The 23,846-nt window shown below is 37.7% G+C and overlaps 1 protein-coding gene across 2 annotated transcripts in view; it reads left to right on the plus strand.

Annotated features, from left to right (window-relative positions):
• Window positions 1-109: 109 nt before the first annotated feature.
• The window catches only part of LOC121385723 (DDB1- and CUL4-associated factor 8-like), a 33,969-nt gene continuing 10,232 nt past the window's right edge, over window positions 110-23,846 (plus strand). For both annotated transcript variants that reach the window (XM_041516488.1, XM_041516487.1), the window contains exons 1-12: window positions 110-150; window positions 844-1,784; window positions 2,452-2,561; window positions 5,796-5,936; window positions 7,156-7,250; window positions 11,720-11,827; window positions 13,719-13,746; window positions 14,393-14,437; window positions 17,132-17,189; window positions 19,368-19,475; window positions 20,099-20,229; window positions 22,622-22,741. In XM_041516488.1, coding sequence (XP_041372422.1) covers window positions 899-1,784; window positions 2,452-2,561; window positions 5,796-5,936; window positions 7,156-7,250; window positions 11,720-11,827; window positions 13,719-13,746; window positions 14,393-14,437; window positions 17,132-17,189; window positions 19,368-19,475; window positions 20,099-20,229; window positions 22,622-22,741 — 1,830 coding nt within the window. In that variant the 5' untranslated portion in view covers window positions 110-150; window positions 844-898. The remainder of the gene's footprint in view (window positions 151-843; window positions 1,785-2,451; window positions 2,562-5,795; window positions 5,937-7,155; window positions 7,251-11,719; window positions 11,828-13,718; window positions 13,747-14,392; window positions 14,438-17,131; window positions 17,190-19,367; window positions 19,476-20,098; window positions 20,230-22,621; window positions 22,742-23,846) is intronic.

The raw sequence follows: 23,846 nt of genomic DNA on the forward strand, positions 1-23,846 counted from the left end.
ACATATTTAATATATTTTCACATTTGGATATAAATATCCATACTATAAATTATTAAATTAACCAATGAAAAGTCTCCAAAATATTCACACCTTGAACTTTCAGCTAGAAGTCAACAAGACATAATAGGATATAGATCTCATTCTTGCGAGGTATATAACGCATTAGAAGCGATGGCAATTTCTTGTCATTTGTTTTTACACATATGTGAATTGTTAGTTATTTGACGCATCATTATTTCACACTACTGTATACCAGTAAACGTTTTTATGGTGTTATTTTGACGGGAAATAATGTAAACATTTTTGATGGTTATGTTTATTTTTTTTATTTATTGCATATGTCCGGTCAGTAGCACGAACAAACTGAACCAAAGTGAAAGTCATGATATCCAGCTAAACCTAAACATAGAGCCAAATCAAAATCAAAACATCCAAATCAAAATCAAACAGTGAAATGTAATTTAGACACGGGAGTACTAATGAGATTTATATACTGAAAACCAAAAGAAAATCATCATATTTGTATGGGTACAGATGTTGTACAGCAGTTAGTTTAAACTATTTATTTTGTCTTTTAGTCAACATACTGAAGCCTATATTAATTAGAACCATTCCCTTTATATTTTAAAGGGACTGCCCAGAAATTGCTGTCAGTGTACCATGTTTGGGGTTTTTACTAACTAAAATTACACATTAAATGCATTTTCTCCTTTATTATGTTGGTGTCTATATATATATATATATGTATATATAATGTGTTTATTGTTATCATAGTAGCCTAACCTTTATTTTACCTCCAAATACATAACGTGCATGCATGCAGGATAAATTTTTATCTTGCAGAACATGGTCTAGCAGGCATTGGTCTTAAGGCCGAGACAGAGGTGCTGGATACAAGATGGCCGAATCTTCAGACACACCCCTGGAGGCAGTTTCAGGCACTAACAACCATTCTGTTCGCGCCGAGAGTACCACCAAGAATGGAGAACCCCCCACGTCAAACTCAGACGACATGTTCCCAGAAAGTGTGTCCTCGTCATCAGTTAAAGATGAACTCTTTCTTGGGACATTAAAAAAGGATGACAGTGGAATTGATCTGGAAAAGTCACCTACTGCTAGCGCAAAAGAGACTTTGTCTGACGGTGAGGCTGAGGATTGTGCGAAAGATTCTCTCAATAACAATTCGTCACTTCTGCAGAATGATTCGCAAAATGATTCAGCCGTGCAGAGTTGTTTTGTCACAGGATCGGAGGAAAGCCCCGATCTTTCCGTTGACACTGAATCGGAGAAATCTTCACCTACGCATTCTGCCGATGTGGAAACTTCAGATGTTGGTGAAGTCGATGGGCCTGCAGTCGGTGACGCTGGTGTCGATTCACCACATATATCTGACTCGCCTGCTAATTTCCGAAATGATGTTTGTGACAGTGTTGAGTTGGCTTCGGAATCTACAGATACTGACAGACGTAAACGATCGCATCTCGACTCGAGTGTTGATGATGACGATGATGATGATGATGATGACAATGCTGGTGTGGAGGAAGTGGTTAAGTCGGATGATGATGATGACGATATGGATATAGGTTGTGGGAAAACACCGCAACACAAGTGGCATGCTCTTTTCGACCTGCGGAATCGGGAAATTGGATATGCTAATACAACTCCACCGTCGTACTTTCGTGAAAAAGTTCAAGGCAGTTTACAAATGGTGCAGAGACTGAAACTTCAGTATGGGATGGAATACCACGATGGCTGTGTAAATGCTTTACATTTCAATCGGATTGGTAAGCAGGTTTACCGTTTCCACTGGGGAAAAAGCAGGTCACAATCCAGTGTTTTAACCTAACTGCAGACGGGGTGGGATTATAGTGGTGATGTTCTATTGGTCAATTATAATCGAACATTGATCAGTAGCTCACTCTTTCTGTGTCTGTCTCTCTCTCTCTCTGTGTGTGGCTCTCTGTTTCTCTGTATGTGTGTGTGTCTCTCTTTCACTTTTCTCTCTCTGTTTCTTCTCTATCTCTTTGTCTGTCTGCCCCCCCCCCCTCCCCCTCGCTCTCGCTCTCTCTCTGTATGTGGCTCTCTGTTGATCTTTCTAAGTGTCACTCTCTCTCTCTCTCTCTCTCTCTCTCTCTCTCTCTCTCTCTCTCTCTCTCTCTCTCTCTCTCTATGTGGCTCTCTGTTGATATTTCTGAGTGTCTCTCTGTCTCTGTCTCTTTCTCTGGGTCAATCTTCACTAGAACTAATAGAGAAGATAAATTTTGTTTGAAATTTTCAGCATTAAACATCAAACAGAATCTTTAAAAAAATTTAAAATTAAAACTTTAAACTTTACAGATGCAGTAGACTTAACAGTAATTTGTATTCATTGTTTCTTTTAATGTAATTTTTTCATGATGTTAATTTAATTCTGACAGTATTTGCTAACTTGAATTCGTATTGTAAAAACAGGAACACTTTTGGCCAGTGGTTCTGATGACCTGCACATTGTTCTGTGGAACTGGATTAGAAATCGCCCAGCTCTTGCATATGAAAGTGGTCACAGAAGCAATGTATTTCAGGTTAGTATTTGCAACATTGATGTGTGTGTGGGGGGGGGGGGGGGGGGGGTTTGAGGCACATAATTATACTGAATAAATATATATATATTTTTTAAATGTATGTATCTTTTCATGATATAATTAATTTCATAAATAGACTGTCAAAATATGTATAAAATGTTCATCATTTTAATGGCCACAAAAACAAATGTGATTCAAACTGAATCATTTTAAATAAATAATATTGATATTGGGTCATTCCACGCCAAAACAACCAAATTCCAGAAATCTTCCTGGGTGACCATCTCCAATTTTGATGAAATTTCACCTATTTGTGCATCTATATAAATGATGGATGCATGCAAACTTTTAAGTCCAAATTCTAAGTAGTTTTGAAATTATGACTGGTCAAATGCAAGGCCCGTTGACCCACTTTTAGCACTCATATTATTTCGGACAGTTTTTGGATGCTAGTAACTTTTATAATTATAAAAACATCAGTTGCAATTTGCTGTATTAGCTGACTCGTACCCAGAGAATCTATTATTGTACTCATTTTGTACATATCCGTCATAGTTTCTGAACAGGGGACCCATAAAGTTTAGTTTTTTATCATTTGGAAATGGTATTTTTAATATTGCTCCCTGATTATTTATCACAGATACAAACTGTTATTTGATTGTACATTGTAACCTACCAAAATAGGGACTGACGTCGGTGATTAATCCGCCGAGAGAATAAACATTTTAAGTACCATATGTTTCATCCCAGTCATCAAAATTGAAAAAAGTAAAATTGTGTTAACTTCAACTATTCAACATCGCTAATTTCCGTAAGTTTTTATCGGGACTAAATTGTCTGCAGTACCAGAACTACAATGTACACAAGCTGCTTTGCACTTTTTATTTTTTAACCTTGTTTGTAAAGTAAATCTTTGCAGATTTTTTTTTTTCACTTTCAGTACGAGCAAATTTTTTTTTTATAATAACTACCGGTAGTTAAATAATTCACTATTATATATTATGTACTATTATGTACCTGTGCTTACTTATCTTTTTTTTTTAATCAGTGATACCTTTTGTGAAAGTTGTGTTGAGTTAATAATTAACAATAGGCCTATATATTATGTATTTGTGCTTATATCAAGTAATCCATATGGCTGGAACGAGAAATAGCACAATGGGCCCACCTACGCGGTATTAATCCCAAACTGACCACGCGTCAAGCGACGGTTACGCCCCACCCCTAAATTTTCAATTGAGTAGAAATATCGCTAATCAAGATTTCGAAAACAAAATGTTCCGTGGATATAGCTGCCAGGTACTGGTTTTTTAAAACAGCAACCTAGTTTCAAAGATGATGAACATCCTGTAGACAACATAATACCATTTGTCGTGCCGTTGGTTGTTGTAGTTCTCAGCTTAATATAGTTCAGTTTAGAAAAATACTTCCTTATGAAAAACAAAAACAAAATTCTGACATGCTTTTTGAAATCTTCTCTTTGATGATTACACATAGGTTGACAAAGTTCTGTAGTATTTAAATAACCCACTGGTTTAAAGTGACTAGTTATATGCATAATGCGGTACTAACTGATAACAACTGTTCAAGTGGTATGGTGCCACTTGTACAACAGCAACACGAGGCATTGCTCGGGCATGAGAGCTGTTGATTGCTCGGGCATGAGAGCTGTTGATTGACATTTTAACTATGTTGTACTTCTCACTTGAGGGCACTCCCTAAAATTAGTAGTCACATGACCTTCTCGACAGTGTTGTAGTTTTTCACAGAATATATTCTGACAGAAATTATATTGAACTGCATGAAGTAATTAATGTTGGTGTGTAACCTGTAACAGTTTTAACTACAGTAAAACCCCTTTAAACTGGACACTATTGGGACCTAAGGTTTTTCTGGTTTAGAAGGGTTATGTTTGGTACTGATATTTACAAAGGGTCTGTGAAAAACGTTTGGTTTTGAGTGAATTCTGGTTTACCGAGGGTTTGGTTTTGAGGAATTTCACTGTATTTAGACATACAGTAGTTCTGTTCTTGTTTTCTTCCTCTCTTTTAATCCAAATGTTCTGTACAATAGTACATTTAATGAAACATTTTTTCATGTACCGGCTAATTTATTCAGGCCTCTAAAAATTGAAAATTTGCATAAACCATTTATGGGTTACACAAGAACAAATTCAGGTCAACCCATTTCGGTTTTAGGTATCCCATAATGAATGTACATGTAAATGCTGTCATTAATTTAATGTGCAAACAATACTTACGTGAGCGACACACAAGCGAAACTATCGCTCTCGCAATTTTCGGAGGTGTGTTTATGGTATCCTGGCGAAGTTCAACATTTGTTGTTGTCCTGACAACTTTTTTTTTTTTTTTTTAATATATATATTTATTTTCCCCAGTCCATTCTGACCATGTCACGGTTGGGGAGCCTTGAATTCATGGCCTTACATCAAAGTGATATAATTTATATACAAGTACATATATATCTAATCTGTGGTATGATAATGTTATGCAGTCATATATAACAATTTGATACATAAATGCATTTGTAATGTTTCTGTATAAATTAAAGATTGGCAAAAAACAAAACAAATTGCTATGACGCATAGAATGGAAAGGACTGGGAAATATAGGAGAAGAACAAAGAAGATATATGGTAATGGTTAAAACACATAATAATAAATTGATAAACAAACAAATAAAGAAACAAATAAAATAAATAAAGTAAAGTTTGTTTTATTTAACGACGCCACTAGAGCACATCAATTTTTTTATCTTATCATCGGCTATTGGACGTCAAACATATGGTCATTCTGACACTGTTTTTAGAGGAAACCCGCTGTCGCCACATAGGCTACTCTTTTTACGACAGGCAGCAAGGGATCTTTTATTTGCGCTTCCCACAGGCAGGATAGCACAAACCATGGCCTTTGTTGAACCAGTTATGGATCACTGGTCGGTGCAAATGGTTTACACCTACCCATTGAGCCTTGCGGAGCACTCACTCAGGGTTTGGAGTCGGTATCTGGATTAAAAATCCCATGCCTCGACTGGGATCCGAACCCAGTACCTACCAGACTGTAGACCGATGGCCTGCCACGACGCCACCGAGGCCGGTATAAATAAATGAGTACATTGGGGGAGGGGAAACGAAAAAGACCTGGAATTCGAAACAAGCTATTGTTAGGAAATAAGTTTCTATATTTACCTCTCGACTGTATGTTTTGTTTGTCAGGCAAAATTCATGCCATTCAGTGGAGACTGCCACGTGGTGAGCTGCGCGCGGGACGGTCAGGTGCGACTGGCCGAGCTGTCGCTGACGGGAATCTGTAAAACAACCAAGAAACTCGCACAACACCGAGGAGCTGCTCACAAGGTGACGTCTTGTATTACAAATACGAACATGTTTATTAGGATTGCCGATGATTTCACAGTGTTCCACACAGAAATACATTACAGTGCACATAAACAAATACAAATCTAGTTAATTAACATTAATGTTAAAAGTGAATATGAATTTGAAATGTAAAATTAAGTATGTATACTATTTTGTCTAACTGTTCAAGCCTTAATTTTAAATTTAAGTAGTACAATCTTGTATTACAGTCAGCAATTGTGCAAAAAACTGGACGCCAAAAAATAATTGAATTTGTTTGATTTTATCTGAAAATTTGTAGCCAAATTCAAGTAATATTTAGCTAACCAGAACTTACTTTTGTTAAATAGCTATACTCCTACAAACAACACACAGTTTATTCACTGAATTCAATTTTTAAAATCAGATTTGGCAAACAACAGCGTAAAACTTTGTTTGTTTTGTTTAACGACCCCACTAGAGTGCCTTGATTTATTCATCATCAACTATTGGATGTTAAACAACTGGTAATTCTAATGTGTAGTCTGACATGACAGTCAACCTTTTCTGACACTCGATAGCCGATGTGTATTTTTGTGCTGGGGTGTTATTAAACATTTATTCATTTTTAAATGACACTTCATTTTTCCATTATCAGCAACGGATCTTTTACATGAATCTTCCCACAGAAAGGACAGCACATACCATGATCTTTGATATACCAGTCATCATTGTCTTGTGTTTTACTCAGCATTAAGTTTAGCTTTGTTTCTCACAAACTAGAGCAATGAAACTTTTTTTATGGTGGATCTATTCATGAATGTTAATTTCATAAAAATGAAAATTGATTTATTAAATAAAATGGTTACTTAATAAATGTGACAAAACTAGATTAATAATGAATTTTACATGACAAATGTCTTTTATAAATTTAATGTGTTTTTACTACACCCAGTTTTGACAATGTCTGTCAGTACATCAGTCTGTCAGTAAACGTTTTGTTTCCTTATCGATTCATATAAAATCTTTAATCCTTGTATGCAAGTACAGCTTGGGATGGCAGTGTGTTCAATACCCTAACTAGGTCACTGTGACCTACTTTTTATCAAACTCCTGACAAGCTTGTCATGTATGTCATTGGTACTCTTGTTTAAAATACCTTGATGAAACTAGATTAATCAGGAATTATACAGGCCACATTTCAATTAACAAATTAATACGGGTGTTTTTCTGTTTGTAGTTGGCTCTTGAATACGACTCGCCCCATTTGTTCCTGAGCTGTGGCGAAGACGCAGTCACCTACGAAATCGATCTCCGTGAAGAGAAACCAAACAAGTAGGTTGTTTGAGGGACTGTCCTCAGTTTGCAGCCATTGTTTTCCACTAACAGAGCATTGTTAGCAACTAACAGTACATGTTCAGGGCTAGCTCTTGGGATAGAATAATTAGGGAATTTTATTTTAATTTTCCTCTGACACTTGGCAAATTCGCTGAAATAGGGGGCGGGACGTAGCCCAGTGGTAAAGTGCTCGCTTGATGTAGGTTTGGGATCAATCCCTGTCAGTAGGGCCCATTGGGCTATTTCTCGCTCCAGCCAGTGAACCACGACTGGTACATCAAAGGCCGTGGTATGTGCTATCCTGTCTATGGGATGGTGCATATAAAAGATCCCTTGTTGCCAATCGAAAAGAGTAGCCCATGAAGTGGCGACAGAGGGTTTCCTCCTTCAATATCTGTGTGGTCCTTAACCATATGTCTGACGCCATATAACCGTAAATAAAACGTTTCCTTCCTTCGCTGAAATATTTTATGTAATTATTGATATTTTGTAACAAAATAACTCGGTTTCTGCAATTTTTGAAGTTTAATAGATAATTTGTTGGCATGTTCTACTCGCCCAGAGCTAGCCCAGGGTGAATAAGAATTCGAATAATACACTTGTGCCAATTGGGGATGGTTTATCTTACAACTCGTGGTTTCCAACTGTATCTAACAAGTGAAAGTGAGTTTGGAAGCCATTCGTGAGATAACATTGCCTCCAATGGATACGCGTGTACATAAGCTATTATACGAGCTTGTAATAATACACTTATGCCAATTGGGGATGGTTTATCTTGCAACTCGTGGTTTCCAACTGTATCTAACAAGTGAATAATACACTTGTGCCAATTGGGGATGGTTTATCTTGCAACTCGTGGTTTCCAACTGTATCTAACAAGTGAATAATACACTTGTGCCAATTGGGGATGGTTTATCTTGCAACTCGTGGTTTCCAACTGTATCTAACAAGTGAATAATACACTTGTGCCAATTGGGGATGGTTTATCTTGCAACTCGTGGTTTCCAACTGTATCTAACAAGTGAATAATACACTTGTGCCAATTGGGGATGGTTTATCTTGCAACTCGTGGTTTCCAACTGTATCTAACAAGTGAATAATACACTTGTGCCAATTGGGGATGGTTTATCTTGCAACTCGTGGTTTCCAACTGTATCTAACAAGTGAATAATACACTTGTGCCAATTGGGGATGGTTTATCTTGCAACTCGTGGTTTCCAACTGTATCTAACAAGTGAATAATACACTTGTGCCAATTGGGGATGGTTTATCTTGCAACTCGTGGTTTCCAACTGTATCTAACAAGTGAATAATACACTTGTGCCAATTGGGGATGGTTTATCTTGCAACTCGTGGTTTCCAACTGTATCTAACAAGTGAATAATACACTTGTGCCAATTGGGGATGGTTTATCTTGCAACTCGTGGTTTCCAACTGTATCTAACAAGTGAATAATACACTTGTGCCAATTGGGGATGGTTTATCTTGCAACTCGTGGTTTCCAACTGTATCTAACAAGTGAATAATACACTTGTGCCAATTGGGGATGGTTTATCTTGCAACTCGTGGTTTCCAACTGTATCTAACAAGTGAATAATACACTTGTGCCAATTGGGGATGGTTTATCTTGCAACTCGTGGTTTCCAACTGTATCTAACAAGTGAATAATACACTTGTGCCAATTGGGGATGGTTTATCTTGCAACTCGTGGTTTCCAACTGTATCTAACAAGTGAATAATACACTTGTGCCAATTGGGGATGGTTTATCTTGCAACTCGTGGTTTCCAACTGTATCTAACAAGTGAATAATACACTTGTGCCAATTGGGGATGGTTTATCTTGCAACTCGTGGTTTCCAACTGTATCTAACAAGTGAATAATACACTTGTGCCAATTGGGGATGGTTTATCTTGCAACTCGTGGTTTCCAACTGTATCTAACAAGTGAATAATACACTTGTGCCAATTGGGGATGGTTTATCTTGCAACTCGTGGTTTCCAACTGTATCTAACAAGTGAATAATACACTTGTGCCAATTGGGGATGGTTTATCTTGCAACTCGTGGTTTCTTGCAACTGTATCTAACAAGTGAATAATACACTTGTGCCAATGGTTTCCAACTGTATCTAACAAGTGAATAATACACTTGTGCCAATTGGGGATGGTTTATCTTGCAACTCGTGGTTTCCAACTGTATCTAACAAGTGAATAATACACTTGTGCCAATTGGGGATGGTTTATCTTGCAACTCGTGGTTTCCAACTGTATCTAACAAGTGAATAATACACTTGTGCCAATTGGGGATGGTTTATCTTGCAACTCGTGGTTTCCAACTGTATCTAACAAGTGAATAATACACTTGTGCCAATTGGGGATGGTTTATCTTGCAACTCGTGGTTTCCAACTGTATCTAACAAGTGAATAATACACTTGTGCCAATTGGGGATGGTTTATCTTGCAACTCGTGGTTTCCAACTGTATCTAACAAGTGAATAATACACTTGTGCCAATTGGGGATGGTTTATCTTGCAACTCGTGGTTTCCAACTGTATCTAACAAGTGAATAATACACTTGTGCCAATTGGGGATGGTTTATCTTGCAACTCGTGGTTTCCAACTGTATCTAACAAGTGAATAATACACTTGTGCCAATTGGGGATGGTTTATCTTGCAACTCGTGGTTTCCAACTGTATCTAACAAGTGAATAATACACTTGTGCCAATTGGGGATGGTTTATCTTGCAACTCGTGGTTTCCAACTGTATCTAACAAGTGAATAATACACTTGTGCCAATTGGGGATGGTTTATCTTGCAACTCGTGGTTTCCAACTGTATCTAACAAGTGAATAATACACTTGTGCCAATTGGGGATGGTTTATCTTGCAACTCGTGGTTTCCAACTGTATCTAACAAGTGAATAATACACTTGTGCCAATTGGGGATGGTTTATCTTGCAACTCGTGGTTTCCAACTTATCTAACAAGTGAATAATACACTTGTGCCAATTGGGGATGGTTTATCTTGCAACTCGTGGTTTCCAACTGTATCTAACAAGTGAATAATACACTTGTGCCAATTGGGGATGGTTTATCTTGCAACTCGTGGTTTCCAACTGTATCTAACAAGTGAATAATACACTTGTGCCAATTGGGGATGGTTTATCTTGCAACTCGTGGTTTCCAACTGTATCTAACAAGTGAATAATACACTTGTGCCAATTGGGGATGGTTTATCTTGCAACTCGTGGTTTCCAACTGTATCTAACAAGTGAATAATACACTTGTGCCAATTGGGGATGGTTTATCTTGCAACTCGTGGTTTCCAACTGTATCTAACAAGTGAATAATACACTTGTGCCAATGGGGATGGTTATCTTGCAACTCGTGGTTTCCAACTGTATCTAACAAGTGAATAATACACTTGTGCCAATTGGGGATGGTTTATCTTGCAACTCGTGGTTTCCAACTGTATCTAACAAGTGAATAATACACTTGTGCCAATTGGGGATGGTTTATCTTGCAACTCGTGGTTTCCAACTGTATCTAACAAGTGAATAATACACTTGTGCCAATTGGGGATGGTTTATCTTGCAACTCGTGGTTTCCAACTGTATCTAACAAGTGAATAATACACTTGTGCCAATTGGGGATGGTTTATCTTGCAACTCGTGGTTTCCAACTGTATCTAACAAGTGAATAATACACTTGTGCCAATTGGGGATGGTTTATCTTGCAACTCGTGGTTTCCAACTGTATCTAACAAGTGAATAATACACTTGTGCCAATTGGGGATGGTTTATCTTGCAACTCGTGGTTTCCAACTGTATCTAACAAGTGAATAATACACTTGTGCCAATTGGGGATGGTTTATCTTGCAACTCGTGGTTTCCAACTGTATCTAACAAGTGAATAATACACTTGTGCCAATTGGGGATGGTTTATCTTGCAACTCGTGGTTTCCAACTGTATCTAACAAGTGAATAATACACTTGTGCCAATTGGGGATGGTTTATCTTGCAACTCGTGGTTTCCAACTGTATCTAACAAGTGAAAGTGAGTTTGGAAGCCATTCGTGAAAATAACATTGCCTCCAATGGATACGCATGTACATAGATTATTATACGAGCTTGTGTGTCGTACTGATTTTACGAAACACACACGAGTGTAATAATTTTATTATCCACATTATTCAAAATATTATTTTCATAAATAACAAGCTAGGACCATGTCAAAACGTTTCAAACGTAGTGTTTACATTTGAGAAGTCGAATTAAGTTATGACGTCGCTTCACAAAATTATATCATTCATCATTATGACACACGTGGGTCATACTGGTTATATTTCCCTGAATATCTTGAACTATGTGGATAATAATATTCTTTATAACACGCAACACAAAAATTATGTTCTGTTTTAATAAGTTTTTTCCACATGAATTCTAAGTGTGTTTGTCGTTGTTTGCAGATTGTGCACCACCAAGGAAAATGATCGCAAGGTCGCCCTCTATTCCATCCACTCAAACCCAAGCAATTCATTTGAGTATTGTGTTGGAGGCCGTGACCACTACATCAGGTGGGTTGTTCATGTTGTTGTGTAAAATATGTAAAGTGTATGTTTTAATGGTAAGGAAAGAAAATGAATCTGAGTTCATTTTAATCTTCCAGGGCTTCTAGAATATTTATAAAATCCACTAGCCATGGGATCAGTGATTAAAAGTTTTTACTAGCCATGATTAAAAATTCACTAGTCCTACTTTACTTTAAGTTGATACAATTTTACTAAATATTAGTAATACTCAGATATGTCACCTAAAGAGGGAGAAAGAGCTTAAAAACACCAACATTGGTGAGTTGGGATTGGGGCAGGATATTCATATTTACAAAATACACGTAATTGCAACATTTACCAAAACAATTCACTAGCCATTGGGCATGGCATTAGTAATTTACTATCCCAACACTGAATATCACTAGCCATGGGAGTAGGGCTACCATAATCTAGAAGCCGCAATAGTAGTTATTTACTAGCCCAACACTGAATATCACTAGCCATGGGAGTGGGGCTACCATAATCTAGAAGGCCCATCGGGCATGGCAGTAGTAGTTATTTACTAGCCCAACACTGAGTATCACTAGCCATGGGAGTGGGGCTACCATAATCTAGAAGCCCCATCGGGCATGGCAATAGTAGTTATTTACTAGCCCAACACTGAATATCACTAGCCATTGGAGTGGGGCTACCATAATCTAGAAGCCCCATCGGGCATGGCAATAGTAGTTACTTACTAGCCCAACACTGAATATGACTATCCATGGGAGTGGGGCTACCATAATCTAGAAGGCCCATCAGGCATGGCAATAGTAGTTACTTACTAGCCCAACACTGAATATCACTAGCCATGGGAGTGGGGCTACCATAATCTAGAAGGCCCATCGGGCATGGCAATAGTAGTTATTTACTAGCCCAACACTGAATATGACTAGCCATGGGAGTGGGGCTACCATAATCTAGAATCCCCATCGGGCATGGCAATAGTAGTTATTTACTAGCCCAACACTGAATATGACTAGCCATGGGAGTGGGGCTACCATAATCTAGAATCCCCATCGGGCATGGCAATAGTAGTTATTTACTAGCCCAACACTGAATATGACTAGCCATGGGAGTGGGGCTACCATAATCTAGAAGGCCCATCGGGCATGGCAATAGTAGTTATTTACTAGCCCAACACTGAATATGACTAGCCATGGGAGTGGGGCTACCATAATCTAGAATCCCCATCGGGCATGGCAATAGTAGTTATTTACTAGCCCAACACTGAATATCACTAGCCATGGGAGTGAGGCTACCATAATCTAGAAGCCCCAAATATTCTGCTATTTGGTGTCTAAAATAATGTTTTTTTCTACATTTACTTGTGACATACGATAGGAAATCTACTGCTACCACGCATTCTACTCCTACCGAAAATAACAGCAAGTCATCTATTATAAGCATTTTTTCATAGAATAGTAAACACTATGGCCTTTGGTGTACCTGTGTGGGGCACTGTTTGGGAAAACACCCAGTGGGTCTGTCAAGGGAGTTAATCCTATGACTCAAAGCACTCAGGTGAGTGCTCAAACACTGAGCTACATTTGCCCCATTTCTGTGGAAATGCTAGGCACAATTTTACTATTTGTCCATAGTGGAAAATATTTCTATATGATGTCATATTTATAGGATATTAAATGAGGTTCCATTTTGTATCATGTCCTGAGCAAAATAATTTTCAATTGTCGCAAGCTTTAGTGAGTGACAGTGGAGATTAGTTAATGAAGGACATAAATATGATACAAAATGGTAGCGAGTTTACATTGAAACTAACAAATACAAGACACATCACTGAATGATTTGACAGAAGCAGATCTATAAATTTATCCTCATTTAATATATATATTTTTTTAATGGGTTTTTTTTTTAGAATCTATGACAAAAGGAAAATAGCTGAGGTAAGTTTTATTTGTTGTTTTAAAGAGGTCGTAGAACATTTCTTGCACTGACTTCTAGTATAACTAGCTTGTACTGACAGGGCACTTTGGCATAATGAAGCAAACTTAGTGGTTTACTTAACATGTGATTTTTGTGCTTATTTGAAAGGAATTGCAAAGGGATACGATTTGATTTTTCAGATAAGATCAATTAGCATCTTGACATACGGAATCATACATTTTTGTTTCATCTATTTAAAATCAGTTATCTGAATAAGTTGGTGACATAAGTTTACTGTACATAGGAATCTTGTGTTCATTTTATAAGGTAGTCATCTATTTTTCTATTCATTAATATAGCCGATGTTCTTAAAATTGTCATTTCACATCCCCGTCCTGTTCATATACAGTTGAACCCGGTTGGTGGTTGAGAAAGTATTTAACCTGTCGGGTAATTCGACCTAACCATTCGGTCAACAACGTGTAAGTGTAACTCGGCACTTTGTTTTTGGTTCGAGCGTTGTGGTGTTTTCGACCCAACGAGATTCTGCTTTATATTAATACACAAACACATCTTACATGTTACTAAAACTTTTAAGTTTTCATTATCAGTGCTGTATTGATGGATTCTGGAGCAGCCCTTATGACAGTGTTTCTTGTATTGCAGGACACTGATGGCGGTGTGGTGAAGAAGTATTGTCCTCACCATTTGGTACGTTAACACAAAATTTGAACAGTGTCATTGCTAACAAGCTTCATGCTATCAAGCCAGTCCTTGGAGAGTGGCAATCCTCCTATAGGCAGTGCAAGAATGATATAGTCTTGTGTCGTGCTTGCATCGGTCATACATACTTGACCCATTCATTTATCTTGAAGGTAGATCCTCCACCTCAGTGTGTGCACTGTCTGTGTAGTTTGACGGTGCGCCACATTTTGGTGGAGTATACCCATCTCAAAGAAACTCGAAAAGATATATTTGGTCAAAGAAATGTGATGGAATGTTTTCGATTCCATCCAGAACTTTTATTACAATTTTTATGTAATACTGACTTTTACTCTAAATTTTAATAATACCTATCTGTGATATTTGTATTTTTCACGCAGTTCTTTACACTGTGTTTTTATTTAACTGTTGAATTTTTATATGGATGTTGATCATCACTTAATGTTTTGGATTTACCATAGTTTGACACCCAATAGCCAATATATTTTTCGTGTTGGGGTGTCGTTAGCCACAAAGGTTGCCGTCTAGATTACGCCATCAAAAACCTTCACAATTAAGGATTGTCTGTTATTTCTTTTACGTTCATCGGGGTATGAACAAAACAAAATCATCCGCAAATTGTGTAAATCAGTGAAGCCATTCTCACATAAGTTTGCAGATGATTTATTTTTTTCATACCCAGATGAATGTAAAAGAAATAACAGACAATACTTATAATTAAATTTGAAACATACTAATAAACATTAAAAGTTTTTTTTTTTCTTTTTCTTTCTTTTGTTAAAACAATAACGCTCAGTAAGACAAATGACCAAATCGAATATAAAATGACGTCATCAGGTATGATGTTCCCTGACGACGTGTGTTTTCCAGACTGTTTTTTACACTGTCTAAATGAATTTTTGTGTATAGCTTTATCATGTATTGTGACAGATCAAGTTGACTTTCATAGCTATTTACCTCTTGGCATTTAAACTTGGGCGATATGAAAATGTGTTGTGCTCAGTATTTTTCATTTCATTTCAAATTATTTTCGTGCTTATATCCAATTAACATTGAAGCACGCTGTCCTGGGCACACCTCTCAGCTATGTGGGCTGTCTGTCCAGGACAGTGGGTTAGTTGTTAATTGTTAGTGAATAGTGAGAGAGAAGAGGGTCATGGGGTGTTACACACCTACCCATTGAGTCACTCTGGGTGGGAGCCGGTACCGGGCAGCGAACCCTGTACCTACCAGCCCAAGCCTTGAAATAAGCGGACGGTCACGGTCATTGTCCGGTACAAATTTGTAACTTGTCAGTAACAATGTCGATTGCGCCGGTCACCATGTCCGAAGCTCGCGTTGTAGTAAAAGCCGGCTGTTTTGGAGTTGAATACACTTAATGCACCGATTAAAAAAAAAATTGATTACGAATGAAAAAATACAAATGTGTACCAGTGGGATTCGAACCGGTTCGCGGGGCACTTGACAGTCCAACACGAAGTTCATCTACAGTCTGCGTACCTGTTTAGTAGGATTTTTTATAGTCTCAATTTTGCGGGAACTTACATTGTGAAAAGTGATGTCACGCATATTAGTAATTGACCTAGCGTATACTTCCTGTGGCATTTTCATTTAAAGTTTGCAATTCAAATTGCCTCGTGGTTAACAATTAAAGAATGTTGAACAAAATAACTTCAATCTTTGCTGTAAAAGAACAGACAGGTACTGATAATGACAAATCAACTGTCCCTGTTCCCAGTATCCGCGGCGGGCAGCCGCCGATTAAATTGTACCCCAAAAATTCCCGAACGAATATCTCGTAGAGTAGTATCTTAAAATCTAGCACTGAACTAAAATGGTAAAAGGAGTATTTAGTTAAAACAAATACCTCTTTGTGGCTACAGTTTGAAGAAAACACCAACGGCGAGGTTACACTTATGACGTGCTCGCTCTGCAAAACATTTAAAAAAGAAATGCAGTATAATCACGATTTTTCGGACGCATGGATCAAAGAGTCCACACATCTGCGTGTGTCAAATGCTAAAGATCACTCGGCAACCAAAAATATAGAATATTACCACAAACAAGACACTGATGACATTGAAAAAAATGGACGAGTCTGAGTCAGATCATCATGAATCTGAAAGTTCAACACAACAGATAGTGACAACAGTTTCATGGATTTCTTAAGCCCTATCCTAACCGGCTGCAAGCGATTATTTTAGAAATCATTGACTTCCATTGCCACATCCCAACTATACGCATGATTTCTGAAGTAATCGCTAATGTAGCTCGCGGCAGTTTAGGATACAGCTTTACCAGAGGACATATATTAATGCATCATAGACTAGTAAGTATGTAACAATAATAAATGTCATCATTTGGTGACTATTGCCTTAATTGCTGCATTGGTTATTTAGTAATTAAATATATCAATTATTAAACAACACAAAACATAATTTATTTCATTTTTATTTACAATGTTTTGTGACAGGTACAATTTCTTTCATGTCAGGCACAAATTGATTAGTGCAGGACATTGTGTCAGGTACACTAAAATGTTTTATTTCAAGGCTTGCCAGCCTTGTGTCCGATGGCTTAACCACGACACCACCGATGCCAGTTGGGCTCAGTAGGGGTCATACGTTGCTTTAGCAGTACTCTCAGGATGCTTGTTAACATAAATGTTGTGTTTTGTTTCAGATCGGGAATGAGACGAAGGCTAATGTCACGTGTGCCTGTTATAATTACAATGGGACAGGTATGGATTTCTAGACTACTTTTTGTCACTTTAGTCTCACATGCAATAAAGTAACGTTTCTTGAAACTTTAAAGGGACATAACCTAGTTTCAACCCGTGAAAATTAACACTAAGTTCAGTTAATCTACAAACCTGAAACACATTTGGATAAAGTTACAACTGAGTGAAACATGAGTCTGTGACTTTGAAATGGTGAAATATCCTCTAAAAATAGACTAAAACTCGACTCAATAACTGTTACTTCTCAGACGCTCGTGCATTTTTAAAAATATGAGAAATGCATTTAGTGATATTAAATCACCAGGATGACCAAAAATACTTCGAATGTGCAGAAATGGATAATTTAAACAATAAAATCTTAAGTAAAGTATGATTTCAGTTCGTTATTTTACAGGGGTACTTGGAATGTACAGTGATGAAGATATCTACATGTTCAGTAATATGATGTCTCGTTATTTTACAGGGGTACTTGGAACGTACAGTGATGAAGATATCTACATGTTCAGTAATATGATGTCTCGTTATTTTACAGGGGTACTTGGAATGTACAGTGATGAAGATATCTACATGTTCAGTAATATGATGTCTCGTTATTTTACAGGGGTACTTGGAATGTACAGTGATGAAGATATCTACATGTTCAGTAATATGATGTATTGTTATTTTACAGGGGTACTTGGAACGTACACTGATGAAGATATCTACATGTTCAGTAATATGATGTATTGTTATTTTACAGGGGTACTTGGAACGTACAGTGATGAAGATATCTACATGTTCAGTAATATGATGTATTGTTATTTTACAGGGGTACTTGGAACGTACAGTGATGAAGATATCTACATGTTCAGTAATATGATGTATTGTTATTTTACAGGGGTACTTGGAACGTACAGTGATGAAGATATCTACATGTTCAGTAATATGATGTATTGTTATTTTACAGGGGTACTTGGAACGTACATGATGAAGATATCTACATGTTCAGTATATGATGTATTGTTATTTTACAGGGGTACTTGGAATGTACAGTGATGAAGATATCTACATGTTCAGTAATATGATGTCTCGTTACAGGGGTACTTGGAACGTACACTGATGAAGATATCTACATGTTCAGTAATATGATGTATTGTTATTTTACAGGGGTACTTGGAACATACAATGATGAAGATATCTACATGTTCAGTAATATGATGTATTGTTATTTTACAGGGGTACTTGGAACGTACAGTGATGAAGATATCTACATGTTCAGTAATATGATGTATTGTTATTTTACAGGGGTACTTGGAACGTACACTGATGAAGATATCTACATGTTCAGTAATATGATGTATTGTTATTTTACAGGGGTACTTGGAACGTACAGTGATGAAGATATCTACATGTTCAGTAATATGATGTATTGTTATTTTACAGGGGTACTTGGAACGTACAGTGATGAAGATATCTACATGTTCAGTAATATGATGTATTGTTATTTTACAGGGGTACTTGGAACGTACAGTGATGAAGATATCTACATGTAGTATATGATGTATTGTTATTTTACAGGGGTACTTGGAACGTACAGTGATGAAGATATCTACATGTTCAGTAATATGATGTATTGTTATTTTACAGGGGTACTTGGAACGTACAGTGATGAAGATATCTACATGTTCAGTAATATGATGTATTGTTATTTTACAGGGGTACTTGGAACGTACACTGATGAAGATATCTACATGTTCAGTAATATGATGTATTGTTATTTTACAGGGGTACTTGGAACATACAGTGATGAAGATATCTACATGTTCAGTAATATGATGTATTGTTATTTTACAGGGGTACTTGGAACGTACAGTGATGAAGATATCTACATGTTCAGTAATATGATGTATTGTTATTTTACAGGGGTACTTGGAACGTACAGTGATGAAGATATCTACATGTTCAGTAATATGATGTATTGTTATTTTACAGGGGTACTTGGAACATACAATGATGAAGATATCTACATGTTCAGTAATATGATGTCTCGTTATTTTACAGGGGTACTTGGAACATACAGTGATGAAGATATCTACATGTTCAGTAATATGATGTATTGTTATTTTACAGGGGTACTTGGAACGTACAGTGATGAAGATATCTACATGTTCAGTAATATGATGTATTGTTATTTTACAGGGGTACTTGGAACATACAATGATGAAGATATCTACATGTTCAGTAATGAGCACTCGGATGGAGCTAATTATATTCACAGATATCAGGGTCATCGCAATAACCAAACAGGTACGACAGAATACTTTTACTGGAGTAGATATCCATTCATATTTAAATAAAGGAAATAAAAGTAAATAATAAAACCAACATGTAAAATTTTAATGTTAAATGAATAATTAAAAACCTTTTTGGCATCAGTTTTAAAATTTGATCAAAAAAAGCTTTTTCAGTTTATAAATGTACAATTTAATTTTTGTCGTATGCAGTAGACAATATTTCAAAATCTTAGGTAACCAGAAGTCAGTTCATGTAAGATTTACTTAGGTAACCGATTGTTCGGTTTAGTGAAATATAGTTCTCGTAACCGATAAGTTACACCTACCTAATCCTAAAACACTTGAACTACAGTTCTGTGCTACATTGGTGGATAAAAAATATAAACTGATTTTCACTTTCATTACTGATATTTAGTACTTTGAATTTTAGAATGTAATTGTTTACTACCTAACCGATTGGCGGTTCTCGTGAATTTAAAGTTGCGTAACCGACACGCAAACAGAACAACAGTTCTCGTGAAATATTGTGCCCTGCGTATGTAAATAATTACTACTTAGCTCCCATTTTATGAACAATATAAAAACTATTTTCTGTAACTTAGTGAAAGGTGTGTATTTCTGTTTTTTAAACTTCAGTGAAAGGAGTAAATTTCTACGGCCCGCGGAGTGAGTTTGTGGTGAGTGGCAGCGACTGCGGCCATGTCTACATGTGGGACACCGAGACGGAGAAGATTGTTCAGTTCCTAGAGGCAGACAATGGTGGAGTGGTGAGAACTCTTCTTTCATGCTTCTGGGGTGGGATTTAGCTCAGTCTGTTGAGGTGATTGTGTCGCAGGGTCGAACCACCTCAGACTAGCCGTTCAACTCATTGGGGTTTTCTCGTTAAACCAGTGCACCACCACTGGTCAAAGGCCAGTGGTATGTGCTTTCCTGTCTGTGGGAAAGTGCATATAAAAGATCCCTTTCTGCATTAGGATAGGCATGCGCTACAACAGCTTGCTCTGAATATACATGTTAAACACTCTGACCTGACCTGACCGATTAGAAAAATGTTGCAGGTTTCCTCTGTTGACTGCGAGTCAAAATTACCAAATGTTTGACATACAATAGCTGATGATTATATAAGCAATATGCTCTAATGGTGTCGTTAAACAAAACAAATGTCTTTTTTGCTTTTAGCAGAACTCGCAAAATCTAACTTTCAAAAGGAAAATTTTGGGGTTTGTGAATTTTGATTTTCACCTGCTATGTATACAAAATGGACTGGTTTTCCCAAGCTGCTATTTCGAGCCCTGCATATCGGCTACTTGTAATGATAAATCAGAATGGATCTATTATATGCTATAATGTACTTTCCCATAGACAGGATTAGTGTTTTCCCTAGCCTTAATCAGCGCCGTAGCCCAGTGGTTAAGTGCTCGCTTGATGCACAATCGACCTACGATCGATTCCTGTCAGTGGGCCCATTGGGCTATTTCTCATTCCAGCCAGTGCATCAAAGGCCAATGTATGTGCTATTCTGTCTTTGGGGTGCTTCATATAAAAGATCCCTTGCTACTAATAAAAACATGTAGCAGTTTACTCTCTAAGACTATATGTCAAAATTACCTAATGGGTGACATCCAGTAGCCTGTGTTTAATAAATCATAGTGCTCTAGTGGTGTCGTAACTCTAACTCAAACCTATGTTTTTGTTTCCACATTCAATTTAAAACATAATTTACATCAATCTTCACCAGGAAAGTGGGCGGGACGTAGTCCAGTGGTAAAGTGTTCGCTTGGTGCGAGGTCGGTCTAAGATCGATCCCCATCAGTGGACTCATTGGGTTATTTCTCGTTCCAGTAAGTGTTCCACAACTGGTGTAACAAAGGCCGTGGTATGTACTACCCTATCTGTGGGATGGTGCATATAAAAGATCCCTTGCTGCTAATCGAAAAGAGTAGCCCATAAGGTGGCGACAGCGGGTCCTTAACCATAAGTTTGACACCATATAACCGTAAATAAAATGTGTTGAGTGCGTTGTTAAATAAAACATTTCCTTCCTTCTCCAGGAAAGGCTCAATGGGTAGGTATAAACCACTTGCACCGACCAGTGATCCATAACTGGTTCAACAAAGGCCATGGTTTGTGCTATCCTGCCTGTGGGAAGCGCAAATAAAAGATCCCTTGCTGCCATTCGGAAGAGTAGCCCATGTAGTGGCGACAGCAGGTTTCCTCTCAAAATCTGTGTGGTCCTTAACCATATGTCTGACGCCATATAACCGTAAATAAAATGTGTTGAGTGCGTCATTAAATAAAACATTTCTTTCTTTCTTTCTCCAGGAAAGGTGAGTGATCACTCTCGCTCTCCTCCACACTCACCAGGAAAGGTGAGTGATCACTCCCGCTCTCCTCCACACTCACCTGGAAAGGTGAGTGATCACTCCCGCTCTCCTCCACACTCAGAAAGGTGAGTGATCACTCCCGCTCTCCTCCACACTCACCTGGACAGGTGAGTGATCACTCCCGCTCTCCTCCACACTCATCCTGGACAGTGGACAGGTGAGTGATCACTCCCGCTCTCCTCCACACTCACCTGGACAGGTGAGTGATCACTCCCGCTCTCCTGCACACTCACCTGGAACGGTGAGTGATCACTCCCGCTCTCCTCCACACTTACCTGGAAAGTTTTAGGAGAGCAGCAAATTGATCACCATGCAATAAAAACTTCAATACATTTTATATGGAACTTCTTGTGATTGCTCGCCTAGCACCATTTCAGGAGAGTGATCTTCAGCTCACCTGGCACCATTTCAGGAGAGTGATCGTCAGCTCACCTGGCATTTTACTCACGGCGAAGACTGTACATGATTGTAATGGGTTACGCAAAATTAAATCGGTTACCTGAAGTTATTTTTGCAGTGGGTAACTCCGAAATGGTTTAATCTCAAATTCTTGTTTAGTTTAGTTATATGTCATTTTGAGAAATAATGATACGTATGCAAACCCTGCAGTTACCCACGGCAACCGGCAATCTGCTGTGGAGATTGTCGTGCAATTTTTGGTTCTCCACAGCACTTTTTTTCCTGGCATGGTGTTTTTTTGACGTGGACATTTTCTTAATTGCAGGGGTTGTGTATGGTATAATAATAATAATATTGATGTTTTTTTTCACCTCAGATTAACGTACTGGAACCGCATCCGTTTGCCCCTATTCTGGCCACCAGTGGACTGGACCATGATGTGAAAATATTCGCACCTACAGAAATGGAGCCCACAGATTTGAAAGGACTTAAGAAGGTAAATTATCTGTCAAATATTTCTCAAATTCTTTTCATACATAACCTGACCACTCACCTGTGCTAATTTATTGTCAGTTTGGATGTTCAGGCAAGACCATAGGTCAGAGATCTGGGACCCGTTCCACAAAGCGATGTTAGCCCTAAGATCAGCTTAAGTGCATAGGGTAGCTAATCCCTTACGGTAATCTTAGGGCTAAGATCACTTCGTGGAACGGGGCCCTGGGGCCTAATTCACAAAGGTCTCTTAGGCTCTGCTAGACAACAAAGCATCCTCTTTGCAAGTCTTTTAGCATTTCACTGCGAGATCGCAAAGTTGCAAGCGTTTAGTGAATTAGGCCCCAGGATTAAGTATTCATGAAATGTTTTCTTCAATTTGTTTTCCTTTCTCTTTCTCGTGTTCATTTTAAAAAATTTGCTTCATTGTTCTTGCTATGAATAAGTTCTTGAGTGAAATAAAGACAGAATGGGCAACAGAATGCTTCAGTTTGAAATGCGATAATTGTTTTATCGTTCAAATTTCTCTGGTTGAGAATTGAACATTGAATATTTCTATCATTGTTTATAAAAAAATTCTGTCCCAATCAGTAACCCATGACTGGTTTATGAAAGATGTGGTATGTGCTGTCAGGTTTGTAGGAAAGTGTATGTAAAAGATCCCTTGTAGGTAATGGACAGATGTAGAAAACACAGTCACAGTGAGGACCGAAAACAAAAATTGTTGAAGTTCTAAATTGAAATTCACTTTTGTCTCACTTTTAAACCCCAGTCATATATACACAATTTTTGCCCTGAATGGCTATGACTTGAAAAATCAGGGTTATTCTTGGATATGCGTAGTGAAACCCTAGTGGCTTCCTGGTCATTCTTCAGTATTGTTGGAACACCTAGATAGGCACCAGACAGTTTTGATCATGTTCAAAACTGTCGGGAGTATAAGGCCAAATAAAATCCCATAGACAACCATAGTAACATATGGGGCTATAACGGTTACATGCAGTGTATCAATCAACATACACACAACATATATAAATACTAGAACACCCCACCCTTGAAATATGGGGCTATAACGGTTACATGCAGTGTATCAATCAACATACACACAA

This window comes from Gigantopelta aegis, chromosome 12, assembly GCF_016097555.1.
Source record: "Gigantopelta aegis isolate Gae_Host chromosome 12, Gae_host_genome, whole genome shotgun sequence".
Taxonomy (NCBI): Eukaryota; Metazoa; Mollusca; class Gastropoda; order Neomphalida; family Peltospiridae; genus Gigantopelta; species Gigantopelta aegis.